General features: G+C 43.4%; 1 protein-coding gene and 1 long non-coding RNA gene across 2 annotated transcripts; one reads left to right on the top strand and one right to left on the bottom strand.

Annotated features, from left to right (window-relative positions):
• The first annotated feature begins 833 nt into the window (after positions 1-833).
• LOC147258745 (DENN domain-containing protein 5B-like) lies at positions 834-21,498 on the top strand. Its single transcript, XM_086208744.1, has 21 exons — positions 834-1,152; positions 5,258-5,367; positions 6,836-7,547; positions 7,654-7,841; positions 9,819-10,316; positions 11,078-11,309; positions 12,474-12,624; positions 13,391-13,481; positions 13,564-13,683; positions 13,778-13,930; positions 14,123-14,201; positions 14,293-14,368; positions 15,393-15,521; positions 15,609-15,730; positions 15,889-16,034; positions 17,177-17,295; positions 18,367-18,551; positions 18,703-18,785; positions 19,468-19,594; positions 19,823-19,997; positions 21,264-21,498. The coding sequence occupies exons 1-21, from the start codon at positions 1,041-1,043 to the stop codon at positions 21,445-21,447; spliced, it is 3,792 nt and encodes a 1,263-aa protein (XP_086064870.1). The 5' UTR covers positions 834-1,040; the 3' UTR covers positions 21,448-21,498.
• On the bottom strand, positions 20,163-22,149 carry LOC147258744 (uncharacterized). Its single transcript, XR_015117038.1, has 3 exons — positions 21,241-22,149; positions 20,542-20,650; positions 20,163-20,455 (listed from the first exon to the last, which is right to left on the bottom strand). It is a non-coding gene; the product is annotated as an uncharacterized LOC147258744 (long non-coding RNA).
• Positions 22,150-22,820: the final 671 nt, after the last annotated feature.

The following is a 22,820-nucleotide window of genomic DNA, read 5'->3' as shown; positions in this document are numbered from 1 at the left end:
ATGAGCCAGCTGGTCTTGCTCAACACTCAAAGGTGTTATAGTTTGTTTTAGATAAAATCAAAGTGTCATGATAAAGAAGATGTGTGCCACACAGGAGGGGCGCTTTAGAGTTTGTAAAACATTTTTGGAGTAGTTTGGCTGATGTGTCGCTGTGACTGTTTGACTCAGTCACCGGAAGCTTCAGCTAAATATTTGTGGCTTTCTGCACTCTGGAGTCACAAATAAGTGATGCAGGAGGGCAAAACCACTGTGAGCCCAGGACAACAAATGTTGAGTACATGAAAGGTAACAAACACGTTTTGGGGACATTGCTTTAAAACATGTCTGAGGAATGACCTTTACACACATCAACGCCCTGGCATTTACTAGTGTCTCTCGAGCATTTATTTCCCTGTTTTTCACTTGTTCATTTGAATGGACAAACTAATGCTTTATATATTTCCTCTTATTTATTATATATACATATATACGGACATAGAATTGCTTTATTATTTCCTTTTATTATCTCTCTCTCTCTCTCTCTCTCTCTCTCTCTCTCTCTCTCTATATATATATATATATATATATATATAATAAGTAAAAGGAAATGCATAAAGCACTAGTATGTCCGTTAAGATGAAAAAGGGAAAAATATCTTTTAAATATAAATAAAGTAGCCTGGCCTTTGTACGGTAAATTAATTGAATAGATGAATAGTTGTTTTGATGCGGAAGCAGATGAGGAATTTTGCCAACACCCTATCGTATGAAGCCGTTCCACCATTGGTGATGAAGATGATGATGTTGAGGTCTTTGTCTCTCTCCTTCTCTCTCCCCTCCCCTCGTCCTCCTCCCGGGCCTACACACAGCCTCCTCCCCCTGTGAAAGAACCAGATGACCGTCGCTATCATCCGGTCTTTCATCAGTCGGATCAGCGAGCGCAGGCGAACAACAACCAGCAGAGGGACCGGGAGAGGACGAGGAGACACGTTAAAGACCGAGCTATGACCACCCAGCACCTCCAGGACAAGTGAACACCTCTCATACCGTAAACCGTCGAAGATGAACGGGACCGTGGCGGCCGCCTCCGGAGCGGCTTCGTGCCGTTTCGCCCACTATTTTGTTGAGTGCGGAGTGGACCCGGAGACGGGCCTGGAACCGGACGATGGATCAGGTACACGGCCAACGCAGATGTGCGCGAAGCCTGACTAGTAAACAAGCGAGCAGGGTTCATGTTTAACGCGATCACACAGGCTCGTTGTTTGTGGGAGACATCCGGTCATTTGTTTTGATAGGACGCCACATTGGTTTGTATCCCGGTAGAATTAATAGAACTGGGTCTAATTTACCAAAACATGATATCATTAATAGTTCTTAGAGTAACTGTCAGACTTGGGTCTTTTTAATCAAATACTGGTGTTAAAACAATATGACACAATATGTAAGAAAATAGCAGTTTTCCTATCAAACTGACTTAAATTGAATTTAGAATAAGAATTCTTAATTCCTCTATTTATATTACTGCCTGGCGCCGCTTGCATCATTGTTCTAGTAAGTGTGTTTGGACCAGATTTCTCAAGACAGCTCAGGAACAACATATCTGGCTTCTGCAAGTCATCCGCTGCTACACCTGGATGAGAAAACATTGCGGAGTAAAGACTGAATAGAAAGAGGGCAACACTGTTGTTGACTCTTTTCTAAAACTGGAAGTGATGCACTGTGATGTTTTTGTCAGTGTGTATGTGTGTGTGTGTGTGTGCATGTGTGTGCGCTTGTGTTTGTGTGATAGAGAGAGAGCCAGAGCTGTCAGATTATTCTGACTCAAAAAGCAGTGATAATCTCTGATTTGCCTTTTTAGCCCTCTGTCTCTCATCGTTTCGCTGGCCCCAATGGCCGCCTCGCTTCTCAACCATCCTTTTCCTAACAAAAGCCAAATGCGGAGAGGCAGGTTAAAGTGAGCTGAGGAGGGAATGTTGTTGTTGTTGGATGCGGGGGGTTGCCACGGTGATGACCGCTGCAGCGATGCAGCAGGTGTCAAGGGCTCACGATGTTATGAAGTTAAAAATGGAGACGTCAGATGGTGGTGTTGTCTCCCACGCTGAGTCAGAGCCCACCAGGAGTCCCTCTTTGACAGCTGCTGCATCTTTGTGAGCAAGAAAAGCTGAAAACACCTTAAACGTCACTTCCAGGTTTGAGAGCACAAACAATAGTCACGCCCTGGGGGCTGCCGGAGCTGTTTTAGCACAAATGATGATCATGTAGGGCAGCTCCTCAGGGAAAACTTGCCTTTTCTTCTGATTCGCTAGAATAATCTCACTAAATGAGATGAGAACGTTTAGGAGAGCTCCGTATCATATGTTGGTCTGGATTGACTCACAGTCCGGCAGATTATTCAGTCTTGTAACTAACCAGCAGGGACTGTAATAGCCGGCCCCCTGCTGCGAGTGACAGCTCTGCTGGCTTGTATTTGTGAGCTCCACCAATCTGCTTATGTAACAGCCGGTCATCTCTCACCCTCTGCAGCAGCAGCAGCAGCAGCAGCAGGCTCTGCTCCTTTCAAGGGATTTCTGTTTCTGTGTGAATATATGTGTCTTTGCAGGTTCCCTAATCTGCAGGAGATGTGTATTCTCTTATGCCTGTGTGTGTGTGCGTGTGTGTATGTGTGTGTGTGTGACAGAGAGGCTGTACAGTATCTCCTTTTGTGTGAGTCATTAGCGAAAGCCTACTGAGAGACAATCTGCTCTTGTTGGCTTCTCAATAGATGCCACTGTGTGTTGTGCAGCCTAATCAAATTTCGCATGACGTTGCCTGTTGGAATGCCAAATGGCCGACGCTTCAGCGCTCGTTCAGGCCGGATGACTGTCACAGGGGAATGACATCAGTGAAGGGCCAGAACTCCTGACCAAACCTCTGAGAGCCGCTGAGATTTCTACATAAATGTATTCTATACTCTGCAATACAAGTGCCACTCGAGAGCCTGATTTATTCATTTTTAGGGTACTTATTTTTATCCCTTTATTTTAAGCATTGCACTACATCTCTGGCTGCACACTGAGATGAAAAGCAAACATTTTTTTTTTGGGTGGTATGATTCACCTTCAGTGAACGGACAAATTTAACATGCAGTGATTCTTTGATTTGAGCCGTCTGAGCCGTAAAGGAACAACTCGTCAATATCAGCTGATATTTGCTGTCCTTTGTAATCTCAGTCCCTTGTTATTTCTGTCCCCTCTCCTGGTGTAATGATGCGATGAACGGGACGGAGGGGGTAAATCATATGACAGATGTCGACCTCTGAGGCCACTCAATCGTGCCTGCTGAAGTGCTCCTGTTATAGGGATGAAGGACAAAAGAAATGCTTTCGTCTTCGTCCTCCAAAATCAGTGACGGTAGCTCAGAGTGCAGGGGACTAGAGCTGAAATCAGTTCACATTATGAAGATTTTTAGCAGAATCACTGATAATCCTGTTGTAGCATTTTAATTAGGAGGATTTAGTTTCTTGTATGATGACGTGAGGCCTAAACGAACAAGGTTAAAAAAAGGATTTAAAAAGTGCTGCAGTGTAATTGTTATATCATTTATGATATTAGAGGGACTTTGACATCATTATTCTCATATTCACTGAAATTTATTTTTGACCCACTTAGATTAGCATTTAACAAATACTGTGCCCCCCTGATGTCTTCTTCCAGTAAAATAAAATTTAAACAGATCTGCCACAAAATTTAATGGGAGCTTCCTCAGCCAAAACCCTTCCAGCAGGTTTGGTGTAATTTGGCCTTGTAGTTTTGGTATAAATCTTGCTGAAGGAACGACCAACGCCACCAAAAACATCAACTCCTTTCTTTTGCTTCTAGGAGTTGGTCCTCCTTTTTTTTTTTAAGGAAGCCAACCAAACAGTGACTTGAGAAAGTAATCTCCAGATTAAGCGTTAATGAATATAATGATTAGTCGTGGCACTGCTGGTGATGTAGTTCTCCGTCTCGTCGGCTCAGTTCTAGAGTGTGAGTGCGAGAAGAGAAGGAAACATGCTAATTACAGCCCAGATAAAACTGGCGTTCAAGCTTTCATTTGAGCACTAAAACAAATCCTCCCTCCACCTCCCTCTGCAGCTCCTCCAACACAGACTGACTGCATTAACAAGCCCTTTGGTGGGAACTTTGTTAGATGGGTTCTAATTGGGTCAGCTCCTGAAATTTGGATTGACATAACCGCTGACGAGCTTTTGCCTGGATGGCTATCTTTGAGGCCACTGCGGAAATGGCTACCATGGCAACTAGGTGTCCTTGATTCTGCCTCTCAGCCACAATTTGTCTCCCTAGCAAAGAGTATTTCCTCCCCCGCTCGTCACAGCCATCCTTTAGCGCCGGTCTCCCACCTACCACTCTGACTCAGTGTAACGTGAAGTGGTGTTCCTTTCCCACTCCGCCCACGGTGCAGTCTCCCCTCTCAGGATGCTTTGCGTCATACCGTAGCTAGGTGAAATGTTCTTGAATGTTGAGTGAGTGCGTCAAAGCTGGCTGCAGGGAGGAAACTGCTAGTTTGCTGCTTACATTTATTTTCAGTCTTGGGATGCAGTGATGTGAGTTAACTCTGAGGAGCCACGGTGGGTTAATGAGAGGGGGGAAGATGGTGAAGAGACTGTTCAAGGGCCTCCCCTCATTCATTACTCTCACTTGATTACACATCAAATCATACGCACAGTTTTTCCTCATGTAACAGAAGCTGACATGATGTAGAGACTGAGAGGTGAGACAGTTCAGCAGTGCATCATTGTGAGTGGTAAAGTTTTCATGCACACGTTGCAAATTTGGTCATTTTTGTGCATGCAGCCGTCCAGTTGAAACCTCTCGCCTTTTCTCCCGAGCCAGCGAGCTTTTGATGTGCTAAAAAGCAGTACATTTGTATCTTGTGCGCTTTCTGGAGGGTAAATGGTTCCTACCGCAGAGTGTCGGGGCTGAGGGGTGTTGCACAGCTTCCCCAGTCTATCTCTATGGTAATGAGATGAGTTATGTAATCTTTAAAAGGGTCTTTGCTGCAGAATGGCCCTTGCTGTCGTCAACAGATTAACTTTTTTTGTGTCAGTGCCAGACGAGGTCACACGGTGCGTGTTTGATCATAAATCAAAGCAATCTCAATAGCTGTCATGTTGTGACATCTCCTGTCCTGTCCTTCGCTTTATTAGTTCTGAATTTTCCTCATCATCCGTGATGAAGGGCAAAGATCACTCTGCGCTAATATGATTATGTGATTAACTCTGGGTTTTCTTTCTCTGTTAGGCGAGAGCTTTGAGCAGAGCCCCATTCGACGGTCCTTTAAGTCGAAGGTCCTGGTGCACTACCCTGAAAACACAGAGAGGCACCCCTTCGATAAAAGTGCCGTCAACATGGTGAGATATTTTCTAGGAGTTAAAATGATACAGAAGTGGGTCGTGTTTGTCAACCAGAGCTCATGATGGCTACATCATGTGTTGCATGAGCAAATGCGTACAGAGCTCAGTTGATGCTAGCAGCTGTATATTTCTCTCTGACAGAATGTGTTCTTTGTTGCAAAAGCAGGTCAGGATGGTTTAACGCAGACCTTGAAATACTGGTAGAAGATTGATTTATTTCTGTATGGAGCATTGCTTTTTGTCCACATATCAAATATGTGATCACCTGTTTAGGGTGGCAGTAAAATCTAAGATTTTTTTCAAATTTGCTGAAGGGATGCACAATAATATCGGCACATCACCAGCATCAGCAGATATTTGTCCATCCATCCATCCATTTTCTACCGCTTATCCTGTTAAGGGTCATGGGGGGGCTGGAGCCTATCCCAGCAGCCTTCAGGCGAGAGGAGGGGTTCACCCTGGACAGGTCACCAGTCCATCACAGGGCCAACACATAGAGACAGATAACCACTCACACTCACAGCCACATCTAACCACTGCACCACTGTGGTGTCCCAGATATTTGTCTTTTTTTTTAAAAAGAATAATGGTTGAGTTGATATTTACATCCAGACAGTTTTGTCGCAGTAGCTCATCCCACCTCATCTCCTCTGTTTAATGGATGGATTGACAAAATGTTTGATAATAGATAAAAATGTTACTTTGTCTAATTTAAAATGTTCATGTGTTTTTCAGTACATACAAAATACAAATATCCTACAAAAAGACATTTCTACAGATAATATTGACACTGGTAAATATTACTTTTATCAGACAAATCAGCTGTAAAAATATCGGATGTTTAGAAAAAATCCAATATCATGCATTTCTGGTTGGAATTGAAATTTACTTTCGTTTTATTGAGTTTTAAGATCTGGAAACAATTACATTTAAGAAAAAGCCAAAGAAAATAACTGATATTTGATGAATCAAAAACTGTCAATTAGATTTTCTGCATTATGCAGTAAGTTACCCCTGCACGTTAAAACATTTGTTTTTCTTGCAGAAGATCGATTCAGGTCTAAAATACGTTGCAGCAACATCTAGCTAGTGAAGGTCACCATGTGTCACAAATGTTCTGTTCAACTAATTTCTAGTCGCTTTTCCTTGCGCTACTTGTTTTTTTTTTGCCTCCTACTTCCTTCTTTTCCTCTTATGGCTATCATGACAACGAATACCTAAATCCTGCTTGACTCTGACGCTGATTCTTAGTCATTTCTGTCTCGTTATCTGTGTCCTCTGTAATGTTACTCTACTTAAGCGACAGGCTTGGACCAACACATCTCATTTCCTATTATATGTTTGTCCCAGATAGGCGTTCATTTTAGGGCAGCTCCAGAAAAGTTTTCTGTGTCTTGAAGTAATGAAGTTCCATTTTATTTCAGTGACTGATACGTTCTAAACCTTCTTTCCCGCCTGTCCTCAGCTCTGTATGCCGAGGGGTTTGTCCTTCCGCACGCAGGCAGACAGACTCGATCCTCAGTTCCACTCTTTTACGATTGGCTTCGACGATGGCACGCGTTCCTATGGCTTTGTCCACACGTTCTATGAGGAGGTGACCAGTGCTCAGATCATCACGGCCATGCAGACGCTCTACCAGATGCACCATGTGGAGCACCACTCCTCCTCGTCTGCTTCTCCCTCCTCCTCATCTTCATCTGCCTCCTCACCTTCCACCTCCAGCATGGACTCACTTGCGAGCAGCTTGGATGAGTCTGATGCCGAGTCTCTGGCCAGCGTTAACACTTGTCTGGGCTGTGCAGGTTCCTTCGATCCGGCGCATGACACTCTGTATGTGTCCAAAGCCCTCTGTCTCCTCACGCCGCTCCCCTTCCTACAAGCTTCCCAGCAGTTCTTGTCTCAGCTCCACCAGGCTGTGATATCACAGAAAGCCCCACCCCTTCCTCTAGAGAGCTACATCCACAATATCCTGTATGAAGTGCCCTTGCCTCCGCCCGGCAGGTCCCTGAGGTTTCATGGGGTACAGGGACCCATCTTATGCCAGCGACCTGGACCAGGGGAGCTCCCGCTCGGGGAGTACCCTCTTGGGGAAGCCTTCTCCTTGCTCGGGGTGGACAATATGGTTCAGCTAATTACCTGTGCACTCCTGGAGACACAGGTCCTACTCTCCTCTCAAGGTAAATGCTCTTAATATTATTTATAATAAATGGGTGTCATATTAAAGGAAAACCCTGAATGGAAGCATAGCTATCATCTTCAACACTGCCTCGCCCTCTTCCTCAGACTACCAGCGTTTGATGACAGTGGCCGAGGGCATTACCACCTTGCTATTCCCGTTCCAGTGGCAGCATATCTATCTGCCCATCATCTCTGCCCCATCGCATCACCTCCTGGATGCTCCCGTGCCATTTCTGATGGGCATTCAGCGCAGGGACGGAGCTCAGCGGTCCTCCCTCCACTTACCGCATGAGGTAAGACACCTAACAAGATGCTCGAGTGTTGCAAATGTATCCTTCATCTTGAACCGAAACATTCTTTTAGCTATTTGCTGATCTTGTGTGAGTGCTGTGTGCATCCCTCCCCTTATAAAATCCTGTCATATATGCACGATCAACTAATGCAGCGCGGGTGTTTCTCTGAAGTCTCTTTGAAGTCCCTCTACCCTAGAAAGAAAGCAATAGAAAGACACCTCAGGGGAAGGAATACAAAAGAGCAGACTATGAGAGATCCAGAATAATAGGACTGGATGAATAATTTATGCGAATTAGGGAACACCACATATATGTGTACAATATGATGAAATATTTTAGTCATACATGTGTGATTGTTTAGAATTTGACTGAACAGCAGCACGGGTTGGATTGGGGGTTTAAGTGGTCTCCCTTAAAGCAGCACTTGATGCAAAATTCAGACTCGGGTGTATATCACAAATAGGTGCCGAGAGCTGTTGAAGATGTTTTTTTTTTCCCCTCTTCTGCATCACTTCCTTGTGATTCAGGAACGCAGAGATGGGCAGCCATGTTTAATTAGTTTGAAGCAAATGGTGACTGACAGCTAACAACAGCTACTGCAAAAACAAACCAAAAAAACACGTCCATCTACAAACTGTCAAGTACATTGTTTCGTATAATCCACATCTTCTAAATCAAATCAGCTCACCCCTAAACCCCGAATTCCTCCTGATGGCCCTGCGACAGACTGGCGACCTGTCCAGGGTGAACCCCACCTCTCACCCAATGTCAGCTGGGATAGGCCTCTGCCCCCCCACCCCCTCACACACACACACACACACACACACACACACACACACACACACACACACACACACACACACACACACACACAAAACCCTGAATGAATAAGTGGTATTGAAAATGGATGGATGGATAAGCTAACTATAGCCCTTTTAGTTCTGTGTTACCATGAAGTGGAATGAGTTGGTTCAGTTGAAGGTGCCCCAGAAGGGTTCAGCTAGATTAAGAAAACCTGGATTATACCAGACAACACACTGGAGAGTTTGTAAAATGACATATTTGGGCAGGTTTCCTGTTGTTTTGTTGCTGTAGCTGTTCATAGCTGTCAGTCTATATTAGCTCTAGCTAAATATACATGGGTTGCCCTTTGTGCATTCAGGAGTCACAAAGAAGTGATGTAGGAGGGCAAAGACACCTTCAAGAGCTCAAGACACCTACTTTCCGAGTACTTGAAAGCCAAAATACAGTTTTTGTGTGAAAACCACTAATGCAAGAAAACCCTGAGTGGGAAGTAGAGCATGAGCTTATAATAGTGCAAGAGAGATTGCTACATTTACTACTTTGGCTCCTCTCTTGGTCTAAATTTCTTTGTTGGAGGAAATAAGCAAATGTTATGAAGGACGTGGAGAAACTGGGAGGCTGAAGCTGAGTAGGCTGCATGAGTTAGAGGATGTCTGTTCCTGTCCACCTAACAGTGGATCTTCCAGGTTCCCCTGAGGCTTTAAACCGACTGCTCGAGTGAGGTCACTGCTGAAGGTCGAGTCATTGCTGACGGAGCGGTGCTGCACTGACAGTTCGCTCAGCAGTTTCATACGCACACATTTTGCTCTGTTTAGTTTGCTTGCCAGTTTCCAAAACAATTGCGGTGATAACAGTTGCTCTCATCCTTCACGTGTTAATACCCTTTGAGGGCTTATCACAGTGAAATAGCAAGAATCCATTAAGGAAATATAAATCTTGATCTGAGATCTTAATTGGATGTTTCTGCTCTTTCTCCGGCGTTGTTAAAGCTCATCCACTTTGTCTGTCTGATAGGAATGAATGAGCTCGGGTTCATTGTAACTGCTTAAACCACTTATCATTATCTGACAGAGAAGCCGCTTGGAAAGTGTTTGTTTGTTTTTTTTAACCATCACAGCAGTTACAGATTACCGAGCATTCAGTGTCTTCTTTTTGTTTATTATTTCTGCACAGGCCAACTTGTGTTTTGTGGACATTGACAACCACTGTGTCGAAGCCCCTGAGGGTCTTCCAACATTTCCAGACCAGGCCGAGCTAATCCAGGAACTGAGTGAGATCCTGCTGCGTTTTGGGCTCCCTTCACAGGGAGGTGTGATCACCAAGCCAACCACCACCACCCCTCCCCTGAGCAGCCTGGTCCTGGAGGATCTGATGGAGGACAGGAGGAACGGCAACCTCAGGGGTGAGGAGCTGGCGGTACTGGAGAGGCTGCAGGCTCTGGCAAGGAGATGCGGAGGAGGAAAAATGTCAGATGGAGGAAAGATCCTTGGACATGTATTTGAGGAGGAGGAAGAGGTGCTGAGTGCTGCCAAGCTGAATATTCAGCTGAGGGAGGTGTTTGCTGGCCGTTTTTCTGCCATGTTTGGCAGGTATGAGGAGTTTGTAATCCACAGCGCTCTTGATCTGGACTCCTGGTTGAGCAACCGAGAGGGAACGTTCAGCTTTGACAAGGTAAGATTGATAAGATTGTGTTAATCCAGGATTGGTCAAGGAGATTTACATTTGTTCTGGTCTCCAGTCTGACTGGAAGTCTTCAAAACCCAATTTTTTATCAGATCAGATGAACAAAGTAAAAAATAATAACTAGAAACAAAACCACAGTCCTACCCGGAAAAACAGAGTTCTCTGTCAAGACAAAAACACAGAATGAATTGGCTCCCACCTTCTGAGCTTCCACAAAGCTTACTTTACAAAATCTGAACAGATATTTTGACCCTTAAGGCAAACGTGCACCTTAAACCTCATGTAGACAATTGCATAGGAGGAAGAATCCATGGTCAAGAGCAGAGAAACACACACACACTTCCAGTCCTAAAACTGTCATTAGCCAGAATTAAAATACACCATCTCATGCAAACAAAAATCTCTTTCCTAATGTCCACAAATATAAAAATAAACAACAATTGGCAAGCAAAATAAATATAACAACCAAATGACTCCACTTCTGACATCAATCTGTCATGAGGTTATCACAAAGCTCTGACAGAAATAGACCTTCACACAAATACTGTGGATGGAGGCAGGTAGCAGAGACATGCAGCTCCTGAGTGGCTGCAGGGTGTCAGGTGCACCAATCATTAGCAATGCAGCATGTTAATTTACGCAGTCAAATATTACAATCCACTATGTTGAGATAGTATAGTCAAACTACTATAATATAGATCTTATTTTCATCTTGCGTCACTGTTGTTAACTTCTTTTGAACATTTCAGGGGTCCTTCCTCTCAGCTCAGCCTGCCACCCACCTGCACTTCTTGTCCCGCTTCCTGGAGACCTCCATGTTTTCATCTTTTGTTGACGGGAAGGTTATATCTCGCTGGGCGGACAGAGAGCCCCTGCAGCAACTGTTTGACAGCCGACTGGAAAGGGAGCGACTGTATGAAACAGACGAGGAAGATGTCCTCAATGTCCGCTACAAGAAATGCACCATGCTCTTTGAGTCAGGTATCTTGAAAGCATTCAGAAAGAAACCAAGTAGGGTGGAACAATTGATCCAAATTTGTTGCAAAAATGCTCAAGGAGAAATCCAAGCCAACAAATCACAGGGAACAAACCTAAGAAAACATCTTTCTTTGGTAGGAATCCTGGCACAAATTATACCGTTTTCCTTTCAATATGTTTTTCAATTAAAATGTGAATAGTGACACAAGAATTATACGTTTTCCACTGTCGTAAATTATATCATAATTGCAATATTAGTAATTTAAGTACACTATTACTATTAAAATAAACATATTTAGCTTGTGATCCAAATCAATCAACCCTGAAAACAAGCACTGACTAAAGTATCCGACTTCATCATGCATGTTACTGTTGCATGTTATAGAATACAAGTTTCTTGTCTTGATTTCTGCCCATTTCCAAATACGACTACACATAAGTGTGAAACCGTTTGATATATGAGGATTTCTGTAATTATTGCTTTCAATTACATTAAGAAGCTGTACATTTTAATGACAACTTCCAGCAAACCAAGAGCAACAGCAGGATGTTTCTTCTCAGTATTAACAATTATTTGTATACGCAGATTTGAGACAATACATTCAAGGCGCCATCGTCAAATTGAGCTGTATAATGTGATTGAAGTGGGGGCCGGAGGGAATCGGCAGATCTGTGGCCATCTGTTTGGGTTTATATGTTGATGATGTTGCTTCGCCTTTCTGAAACCACCATTTTGTCTTTCCTTCCTCTTCTGTCAAAATATAAAACTCTTCTCAAGGGGTGAACTGTGCAGAAACGAGCCGATAAATTTCTCAAACAAAATAGAAAGCAAATAATCTAATCCATTAAAAGGCAAAGTGGGATTTAATCTTATGTGAGAGGGAAATGATGGCCTGAATAGAGAGCTCGAGAGGGGTGAACTAAAGGATGCAGTGGGGGATGAGCTGTGTTTTGTGTCCTACTTGTGCTTTGAAGTCCTGCCAGCATCTCTGCAGACTGTTGCCATCTCACGTGTCTGTATCACTGTTAACCATTTAGACTCATTTCCATCACAATTTCTATTCTGTGATACACAAATTGCTCAATTACTTTCCCCCAAAAATTACATGAAACATGTCACGCATCCTCCCTGTTAATGTACATATTATGCTCTGTGTGCCTGTGCAGCTCAGGCCATCGAGCGCAGGCTGTTAAAGGCCGACCACACGGCCATACACCCCCACCTGCTGGACATGAAGATCGGCCAGGGTCGTCACCAGCCGGGCTATTTCCCCAAGCTGCAGGCTGATGTGCTCGTCCAGGGACAAAACACCAACAAGTGAGCTGAAGTTACATTACGATGTGATTTCCAAAACGCTGTTCTTGTACCCCAGGCTGGGGGGTGCCACTGCACTTCTTCACCAAGGCAGACTGTCAGTCAATAGCATTCCATCATTGGGTCCTAATTAAAGCTGCAAACAGCGACAAGCAGCCCCCCCCCCCCCACACACACACACACACACACACACATGTCACGCTGTGTAGCTTTTCTGTAGAGCAAGAGGGAGGTGAAACCTGATCATATTTGGATTTTGCAGAAGGAGCAGACTTATAGACTGTGGTGCAAATATCACTTCCTGCATCCATTAGGTGGCACTAGAGGAAACACCCTTTATATGTTGTGCCGACATACAACACACAAAGACAACTTACTGTCATAGTCATGTAAAGTGATGGTGTTACATCAGGCTGAATTTCTGTTACCACAATGTGACGCTTTGATTAATTTGACTAATTTGACCCGCCCGTGTTGCAAGTAAAAAGAGATATTGTGTCGCCAACTCCAGAGCACTAACACCTACCTACCTACCTACCAGTATCTGCATTCTATCAGAATTCCTTCCATAACTTCATGACTTGTTCTTTGTAATTTTACCAATCATTACATCAGAGTTAAGCAAAATCAGTCCCTTAGTTTTTGATCTATCCAGCTAGCTAACAAACAAGTAAACATGACCTCTTTGGCAGAGTTAACTTAACAGATTAAGTTGTTGGTGTCAAACATGTTTGAAACCAAACATTTTTAATTTCATTTATCTTAACAGGTGGTCTAGTCGTGTAACAGCATCACGCCGCACCGACCCCAAGAGATCAACAGCCGCTGAACACATAGGAGTGGACGACGAACAGAGACAGGTCCTTACGTGTTCACAAACACAGATGTACACACAAAGACTCTCACCTTGTCCAGGTGATGACTTTTAGTTTTTTTCAACAGAAGCACTCATTTACGAGGAAGTACCTCCGTCACGGCAAGTTACTTGACCCTTCACCTCAAGCTGTCAGTCAGACTCACCGAGAATTTGTTGACGGACTGCTGGGCGAGTGTCGTCTGAAGGTGAGGGTTCTCGTCCTCGTGTGGTAATGGCGGCATTGTTTTTCTTTAGTCATCGTTCAAGGTTAATGCCATAAAATGATCCTTGACTTTGCAGACCAAACGGATGTTGATGGAGCGAATGGGGAAGGAGAGCGTGGAACTGGGTCAGGGAGAAGCCAACATCACAGGCCTGCAGGAGAACACACTCATCTATGGTCTGTGTGACCTATTGGAGAGAACCTGGGGCCACGGTCTGCATCTGAAACAGGTCAGACACACACACACACACACACACACACACACACACACACACACACACATTATAATTCAACATCATGTTCAGATGACCTACAAAAATTTCTGCAGCTGTGTGTCTTTCAAGTGCATGATGTGAATTTGTTTACACGAGCACACAGAGGTTATTGTGGGAGCAGCATTGATAGGTGTGTTTGTTGCATAGGGAAAGTCTGCTCTCTGGTCCCATTTGCTTCACTATGTGGCGGCCCAACCGAAGACGGACGCACCTCCTCAATCTCCAGGTCCGACCACGACCCTCCTGCTTTGTTTTATATTCAAATCGCTGATGCAACAATTTTCCAATGGCTGCTGTTAAATGTGCTGTATGTTTAGGTTCCAGTGGATCAGAACAGAGAATGTCTGATGACGGCGGACTCCTCCTGAGAGGATCCTTAATGCAGGATTTGAGGTAATGGGAGAAAATATACTATGATGGTGGGAAGGCTGGTGTGTAGTAGGAGAAAAGCCCTTAAAGTGGAAGTTCACCCCAGCAGTGTATTTTGCCTTACATTTTGCCTCACAAAGACTTTTTTTTCTCCTGTATCACTTCTTTGAGACTCCAGAATGCAGAATGAGATAGCCACCTGTAGTTATCTTGAAGCTAATGGTGACTGATGACTAACAACAGTCATTTAAAGGATTATGGTTTGTTTTAAGCCTAAATCAAAGTGTTTGTGGATTATTGAGCATACAGTTGGATAAATGAGACATGGATTTCACCAGACGATGCACTTGAGACTTTGAAAACAGATGTTTTTGGATAGGCTGCACGGTGGTGCAGTGGTGAGCACTGTGGCTTCACAGCAAGAAGGTTCTGGGTTCAAGTCCTGGCTCGGGTGCGGGATCTTTCTGTGTGGAGGTTGCATGTTCTCCCTGTGCTTGCGTGGGTTCTCTCCTGGTACTCCAGCTTCCTCCCACAGTCCAAAGACATGCAATTGGGGACGAGGCTGATTGATACTCTAAATTGACCATAGGTGTGAATGTGAGTGTGAATGGTTGTTCGTCTCTGTATGTTGGCCCTGTGATGGATTGGTGACCTGTCCAGGGTGAACCCCGCCTCTCGCCCGTAGATGCTGGGATAGGCCCCAGCCCCCCCGCGACCCTTACTAGTAAGGAATAATAAGCGGAAGATGACGATGGATGGAAGTTTTTGGATAGTTTTACTGTTGGGTTGTTGCTGTAGTTGTTGTTAGTTATCACCCTTAGCTTTAAGCTAAGTATATGTGGCCAGACCTTTCTACATTCTGGAGTCACAAAGAGGTGAGGCAGAGGGGAAAAACACATCTATATTGGCTCAAGACACCAATTTTTGAGTACTTGAAAGTCAAAATACGCTTTTTGGGTGAAGTATGACCACAGATTCACTGGTATGAGCAGAAAACCAGCATTCTAGCTGTCATCTTGTGTCAGATAATGTACTGTCCTTGTTTCAGGTTTATTCAGACCATGAGTGAGGGTCTGTCAGAGGTGGGACAGGCCCGGGCCTGGATCAACTTGGCCCTGGAGAAGAAGATGCTGTCACAACACCTTAAAGAGCTGCTTACAAACCAGGAGCTGCTCAGGTCAGATGTCATTCATGATTACTCTCTAGTCAAGTCAGTGTAAAAAGAATATATTGTGTTTTATTTTGTGTTTTCCTGTCATAACAGGCAGCTGTATAAACCCCATGCATTCCTACTCTGTGAGGAGGAGAGGGAGCAGTTTTTATACCACCTGCTGTCTCTCAACACTGTGGACTACCTCTGCTTCACACGCGCTTTCGCCTCCATCAGTGAGTTAATAACTTCCAAATGCTGAGAAAATTTCCTCTGTCTTTGCCTGAATTATTATTAAAGTCACTGTGTGTAACAGTACATTGAAAAAAATCCTTCATCTCCTCAATGCTGTGGGAAAAGGTGGTTAAAAGTGTGTAAACTTGTGTCTCCCCAGGTATTCCATACCGCATTGTTATAATACCCATGAAGAAGCTCAGCATTGCTATGGCAACAGTGAACCCCTGGGTGTGTGTGTCCGGAGAAATGGGTGATTCAGGAGTGAGACAGATCCCGAAGAATACACAAGAGATCTTTTTTCAGGTCAGTGTACATAGTCAGCATGCATTTCAACAAGAGTCTCTTGCCCTGCTAGCAGCTGTGTTGCATGGCATTTTTGTATCTAAATTCCCATAATACACTCATGACTGTATTTGGGAACTGCAATGCTGTTAGCTTACTGCTAATGTAACACCGTTACAATAACTCAGCTCAGTTAACGGCAACAGAACTTGAGTGAAATTAAAGTTTCCGTGTCACAAAATTCCTCACGTGAAATTGAAGTTTTCATCCCAAAAATACTTCCTTCCTTCAGAGGCGTAAAGTTGGATCTCTTTAAGTAAAAAAAAAAAATTGCAAGTAGCTTTTCAAAAATGTCTGTGTACAAACTCTCGTTCTATCAAACTCTCTGCCCTGTCGTGAAGAAATGTGATCACGTTGGTTTAAATGAATGCACCAGCCAGTTGTGATCCTCCATGCTCGTTCACAGCAGCATCAAACCCGAAGTGTTATAGTAGTTTTTGCATCAAATGAAAGTTTTTTTTTGTGGTTTGCTGAGCATACAGATGGATAAAGGGGATGTGGATTATACCGGATGATGTGCTTGAGGGTTTGTAAACAAATGTTTTGGGCAGTTTTGCTGTAGTTAGCTGTCAGTCACCATCAGCGTCAAGCTTTATACGCTTGGCTGACTCTCTCACTTCTGAAGTCATAAAAAAGTAATGCAGGAAGAAGGAAATGTCTTCGTGGGTGTATTTTGAAACAAATAGAAAATATAAAACAGGCTTTTTTGGGTGAAGTATCCCTTTAAGGAATAAAACACAGTGTTGAGCAAATATGGTGAAGTAGAAACAGCTAAATCATTTTTCTGATAAAGTTCAGAAAGCTAAGTGACCAGTTCTGCTGGCGGAGCTTTGACTGGGATTTCAGATTACGTATAGATCCATACAATAGTTGTAACATTTCACTCAAAACTATAAATATCACTTTGATTATGTCACAAGAAAAAAAGGCGGAGGACACAAAATGTCGTGGCGATCCATCCAGTAGTTGATGATATCTCGTTTTCTGGCCTTAACTGTGGCACTGGCTGCCATTTCCTGATTGCCTGCATGACTAAAAACAAACATCAATCCTCGCAGAAACACGCTCCACTTTTAACAACTGCATCTATCTTTTTTTGTCAGTGCAAGAACCTTGGCCGTCTGAGCACCCTGCAGCTGGGACAGGAGAACTCTGGCCTGCTGGCCAAGTGTCTGATCGACTGTGTGATGGTGTATAATGAGATCACCGGACACACCTACAAGTAAGATTCATCCTCTGATCCTGGTCTCACGGATGAACTCTCACTGGAGCCTTGAACTTTCCCCTTGAAGGTGCTTTGTCACAGCTCAGTTACACAACAACAGAATGACTTCATATTGACTGTAATGGATTGCATATGATCCTTGGCACCATGTTGCCATAAACTGAAACCAACTGCGGGCCAGTTAATAGAAAATAAGTCTTCCGATGAGTCATATTCATTTGTCCATTTGCAGTGAAAAACATGCTGGAAAGACTGTCCTTTTTTTGGGTCAGGTTCTTTAAGGATATGCACACTCGCAACACTAGCTAATTAGAACAGATGGCCAGGGGCTCTCAACACGGGGTCAGGGGATCCCAGAGGTCTTTAGAGGTCTTCAAGGTACATTCAGTATGAAATGATGGGAATTTAGTGGATAAGTGTCAGATTCTTGCTAATTTATTTGGTCTTCTTGTTTCTTTTTCAAGGCAATTAAGGTATTTAGATGGGGGGAAATAATATTTATACTTTTTCCCATCAAATTATCTTGATGATAAATAATTTCTATTTATCTTTCTGTCTATCTTCCATCTATCTTCTTTCTATCTGGCCTAGATTTTTTTTTTTATCAAAAAAAATGTAGAACATTTGCAAAAACAAAAAGCCTGGACAAAACCAGACAAAACATGATTATATTGCCAATGTTAACTGAATGTGTATTTCTACAATTCTACAATTCTACAATTTCATTTAGCAGACGCTTTTGTCCAAAGCGACGTACAACACAAGCAAGAATTCAGACTTTCTGAGGCTCAGTGATTTAGTGGACGTATTGTGTTTCAGTGCTTCTGAAAAGCCACCGAGCGCCAGCCAAAATGTTATTAGATTATTGGGAAAAAACCCAAAATAATCTGAACAATATTTTGGATTTTGCCCAATAATCTCACCGTATTTTGTGAGATTATTGTCAGTTTATTGGGCAAAATCCAAAATGGGATCTGCAGCTCTAACAGAGAACAGGTTTGTTAACAGAGAATGTCAGACACATTCGGTATAAATCATGAGTGATCTAACTGTCCTCTATCCTGACAGGTTCCCGTGTGGCAGGTGGCTTGGCAAAGGCGTGGGGGATGGCAGCTTGGAACGAGTCCTGATTGGTCAGCTGGTGTCACCCGGCGGAGAGGAGGATGTTGGAAGGTGGACAGGGACGCCTCCGGAGCTGGCTTCTCCGTCTCAGAGTGTGCGGGCTGTCCTGGGATCTCTTGGCAACCGAAGTAGTATGTACTGACAAAGAGCGCATTCTTTTGCACAATAGCTGACCTACTTGTTGGTGAGCTTTACAACAGTGACAGATTGTGCCCCTGTATCACCTTTCCATTTGCTCTCTTCCTTTCATGTAATTCTGTGTCTTGACTCATGTCTTGTCAGGAGTGATGTCTTCTGAAGTGCACGAGGACATGAGGGAGGCGGCAAATAACCTTGTTAAACACTTCCACAAACCTGAGCAAGAGGTATGTGACTGTAATGGCAAGTGTGTCCCTTTTAATTCCTCCCTTAAATTCATTTCATCCCACAGTCATTATAAATGTCTTAAACATGACGTGATGTCTCTGAAAGGAACATTCGGGTTCTTTAGGGGTGATATTTATACGTCTCAGCGGCTCACTGTCACTATAGGACTCAGGGAGATAATGGTTCATGCAAAGAGGAGCAGCGTCTCTGCAGCGAGACTGTGTGTGTGTGTGTGTGTGTGTGTGTGTGTGTGTGTGTGTGTGTGTGTGTGTGTGTGTCTGTGTGTGTCTTATTTTTATCTTCACAATGGTTCATTACCTCAGCTTCTCCATCCTGGGCCTCATCTGTATCTTTAGTGTATCACACATACCAGGCTCTCTCATCTCAGCAGCGAGTTCAAAGCTCTGAAGACTCCTGATGGATCACTTAATGTTTCTGTAACGAGCCGTTTACTCCCTTTATATTTTTAGAGGAGGTCAGGCAGTACTCATGAGAACTAACATGCTATTCAGGCTTGTTTACTTGCTCTCCCAGTGACTCCTCCAGGAGTCCAAATGAATAAACAAACTCTTCTGCGCTTTGGAGGATTTTGCTAAATCATGGTGTCTTCTGTCACACATAGGAGGGGATTTTCAGTTCATGTTCAAAGCGTCTGCATTAACACTGTTTCTATCCTCCCAGAGGGGAAACCTGACAGTCCTGTTATGTGGTGAGGGAGGTCTGGTGCTTTCTTTGGAGAAGTTCCTCCTCCATGGCTTCAAATCCAAAGGTCTTTTCCAGAGGAATGTGTTTGTTTGGGACTTTGTGGGTAAGCACTCTGCTCATTAAAAGCATTCATTGAATGTTTTATCTCTAACTGGAAGCCGTTATTCTGTCGCCATCTAGTGGCGTAAGAAATTAAGTTCATATATCAAATTGCAGTCAACAAAGCATGATTGATGTGTTTTGTATGTTATCAGTGTTACTCCCTCCATCCCCAGTGTCTCTGTGTTTTAATAATTCACTAACTATAAGTACTGCTGCTTATTTCCTGTAGAGAAGGCAGTGGTTTCCATGGAGACGGCTGATCAGATGGGTGACCTGAATGGATTGACACTGACAAAGGGTCCACCTTGTGATTCCCTCTGTCATTATGTCAATTCCATCAATGGCTCGCCACGAAATATCGGAAAAGAGGGCAAATTCCAGTTGTTTGTCTGCCTGGGAATCAGGTGAGTGTCCAATACACTGCAGCAAGAAAACATGAAAATTCAGAGAACACTCATCCTTCATGTAAAAAGCATCACAAAGTGGGAACTGTATGTGAGATAAACAAATTACAACAAGATGATACTAAGGTGAGTCAGTAGGGGGCTGAAGACACCCGCTGTCCTTAGAAACTTGAGTTTTATTGCGAAAAACTCTCACAGAATAAAGATTAAACATCCAGCCATTCATTCATTTTCTATTCCGCTCATCCATTAAGGGTCGGCGGGGCTGGAGCCTATCCCAGCTGACATTGGGTTCACCCCTGGACGGGTAGCCAGTCCATCGCAGGGCCATCAGGGGCAATCAGGGGTTCAGTCCCTTGCTCAAGGATACTTAAACATGGTCACCGGGGGAAGTGAGGATCGAACCAGCAACCCTTCGGTTGCTAGACGGCCACTCTACCTCTGAGCCATGTCGCCCCCTAAAGATACAACAAAATAAGAAAAAAACAATTGAGTCACTCTCAAAGGAATTATACTTGAATTTGAACCCAAAATGGGGACTTACTTGTAATAATGTCATATTAATCTGTGGCTTTAAGCGTCCTGGTCAGTAGTTTATTTCGGGCAAAGATGATGTAGCTTCCTTCCTGATGCCTCGAGGAAGTCGCCCTGACCTATAACCACAGGGTACAGTATGGGGAGGGAAATGCCAGCCTTCATATGTAGCAGTAGAACTCTCAGGAGTACAGACATCCGCCAAGGCCAATGTAGTCAAATGCTGTCTTACGCAGTAATACTACATGTATTCTTATGATCCTGTTGCTAGATGTGTAGCCTTGGAGTAGTTATACAGAGAGAGTAAAAATAATTTTGTCAAAACATAAAACTTTTTCTCACACTATGATTGATTTATAGGCACAAGTTATACTTTGTGGCCTTTAAAATAAGTTAACTGTGTTAATAATTTATCTCTTATGGCCACTCCATTGTCAGACAAACTGTACTGCACCTATTCCTACATATAATTCTTATTTCTACATACATTTGTGTTAGAAGCAGAATATGATACTTGTCGGTGCTGTTCTCATTTACTGGAATGACCAGTTGTGGCAGTCGTGTTTCCTTTTCACCGTTGAATCGATAAATTCAACTCGTTTACAAACTGCTTCAAGTGGAAGTACTCTGCGATAGTGCCATCTGCTCACTCACCTTGAATTATGAAATGTTAAAGAACTTTATCCTTCTTAATCAAACTGTTACTGACCGCTGACCTTGTCCTCCTCTCAGGGACCGGCTTCTGTCTCAGTGGCTCCCCCTGCTGGCGGAGTGCTCCCTGACAGCGCGGACATACGAGGAAGGTGCTCTGCTGCGGGACCGTGCTGCCGTACACTCCCTCTCCCGCATCATACACACACTCAACGATTTCACCATCACACTGGAGACGGCGCTGGTTAAAGGCGTCGACCTCTGACCCTGACGGATGAGCACTGTGGAATATCAACCACCGAAAATAATCAGACACTTGACAGATGTGACGTCATCATGAAGTGGGCAGTGGACTGGATGAGGATGCTGGAACATGTGATATGGCCTTGTTCACTGCTGTAAATGTCTCATACGCTGTATTTGCTTCAGGAAATAGTCTGAGTTTCCTGTGCGTGTTTACACTGTGAAATTCTGTTTCCTCGAGCAGAAATAATCCTTCATAATCTCACATTGACAGTCAGTTATTTCACATCATTTAGCGTACCTGACCCTAGGACAAGTATAACTCTCCTCCTACCGCTGTATTGCTTGCACTTGAACTTTAAACTGAGCACATGCATGGCCAAATTTGTTTGTGTCTCTGTGTGTGGTGATCTTAAATATCAGGACTCAGGCCTTACTTACTTTACGTATTTCATGAAATATCTTAGGAAATATACTCAAGAAAAAAAATAACTTTCCCTATAATTTGTATATTATAAAAACTATGTTATCTTATTATGCTCTTGGTATACAGTGTAATGTCTGGCCTGTCTCCTCCTCTTACATTCAGTTTGGGGTCACGTTCCGCGCTAAGTCGTGCTGATGAAATCCTTGGTGGGTGAAACACTGAAACCAAATCGGTGTCCCAGTTGTGTCAGCTTAAATAGTCTTTGTCACTTTGTCAGAAAGATTTTCCATCTCTCTCTGTCCCCTCTCTCACTGTAAATATTTGGCTTCATAAAGATTTTTTGATAGAACTGTGCCCATATGTTGTTCTGGTGTAATGAAATTGTGGCATATTTTCTGTATAAAGGCATCTCGTTTGTGTCAGTGTCAAACAATAGATTCTACTATGGGCATACTTTACTGATTATGTGGATCGTAGTCATGCTCCTTTGTTTCTAAACTGGTCGATTGTCTTTGCAGAAACTGAGGCAACAAAGCGAGCGCAGATTCTCAAAAACCGCTGGGTATTATGTTAATGTCGCGTTTAATTTAACAGTTGAAGAATTATGAAAATGCTGTCTCCTGCACTGTCCTGCAAGCACTATGTTACCCCCAAATGACCAAGCCTCCATTATCATTTAAATACAGATTAGAGAAAGCAATAATGAATTGTTATTTATGAAATGTGTTGTCAAAGATTAAAGTTAATATTGGCATAACTGACGAGTTGGTCGTGTTGCTTGTGCTTGATTCTGTGACGTCTGATTTTGCGAACTGGCCCGATGTTAAATTAAGACTGAAATGATTTGATGTCTACAAATCTAGTTTTATATTTTTTTTTTCCACAAAAGCAAATTTGATAAACTATAAGTGTTTTTCAGAGCAGCAGAGACTGAAATCTCTTACGTCAGTTCCTGGAGGATGCTGGTA

Source organism: Aulostomus chinensis, chromosome 7 (assembly GCF_037954235.1).
Source record: "Aulostomus chinensis isolate RoL2024-O1b breed Wild chromosome 7, RoL_Achi_v1.0, whole genome shotgun sequence".
Taxonomy (NCBI): Eukaryota; Metazoa; Chordata; class Actinopteri; order Syngnathiformes; family Aulostomidae; genus Aulostomus; species Aulostomus chinensis.
This window is presented reverse-complemented; position numbering and strand designations above follow the sequence as displayed.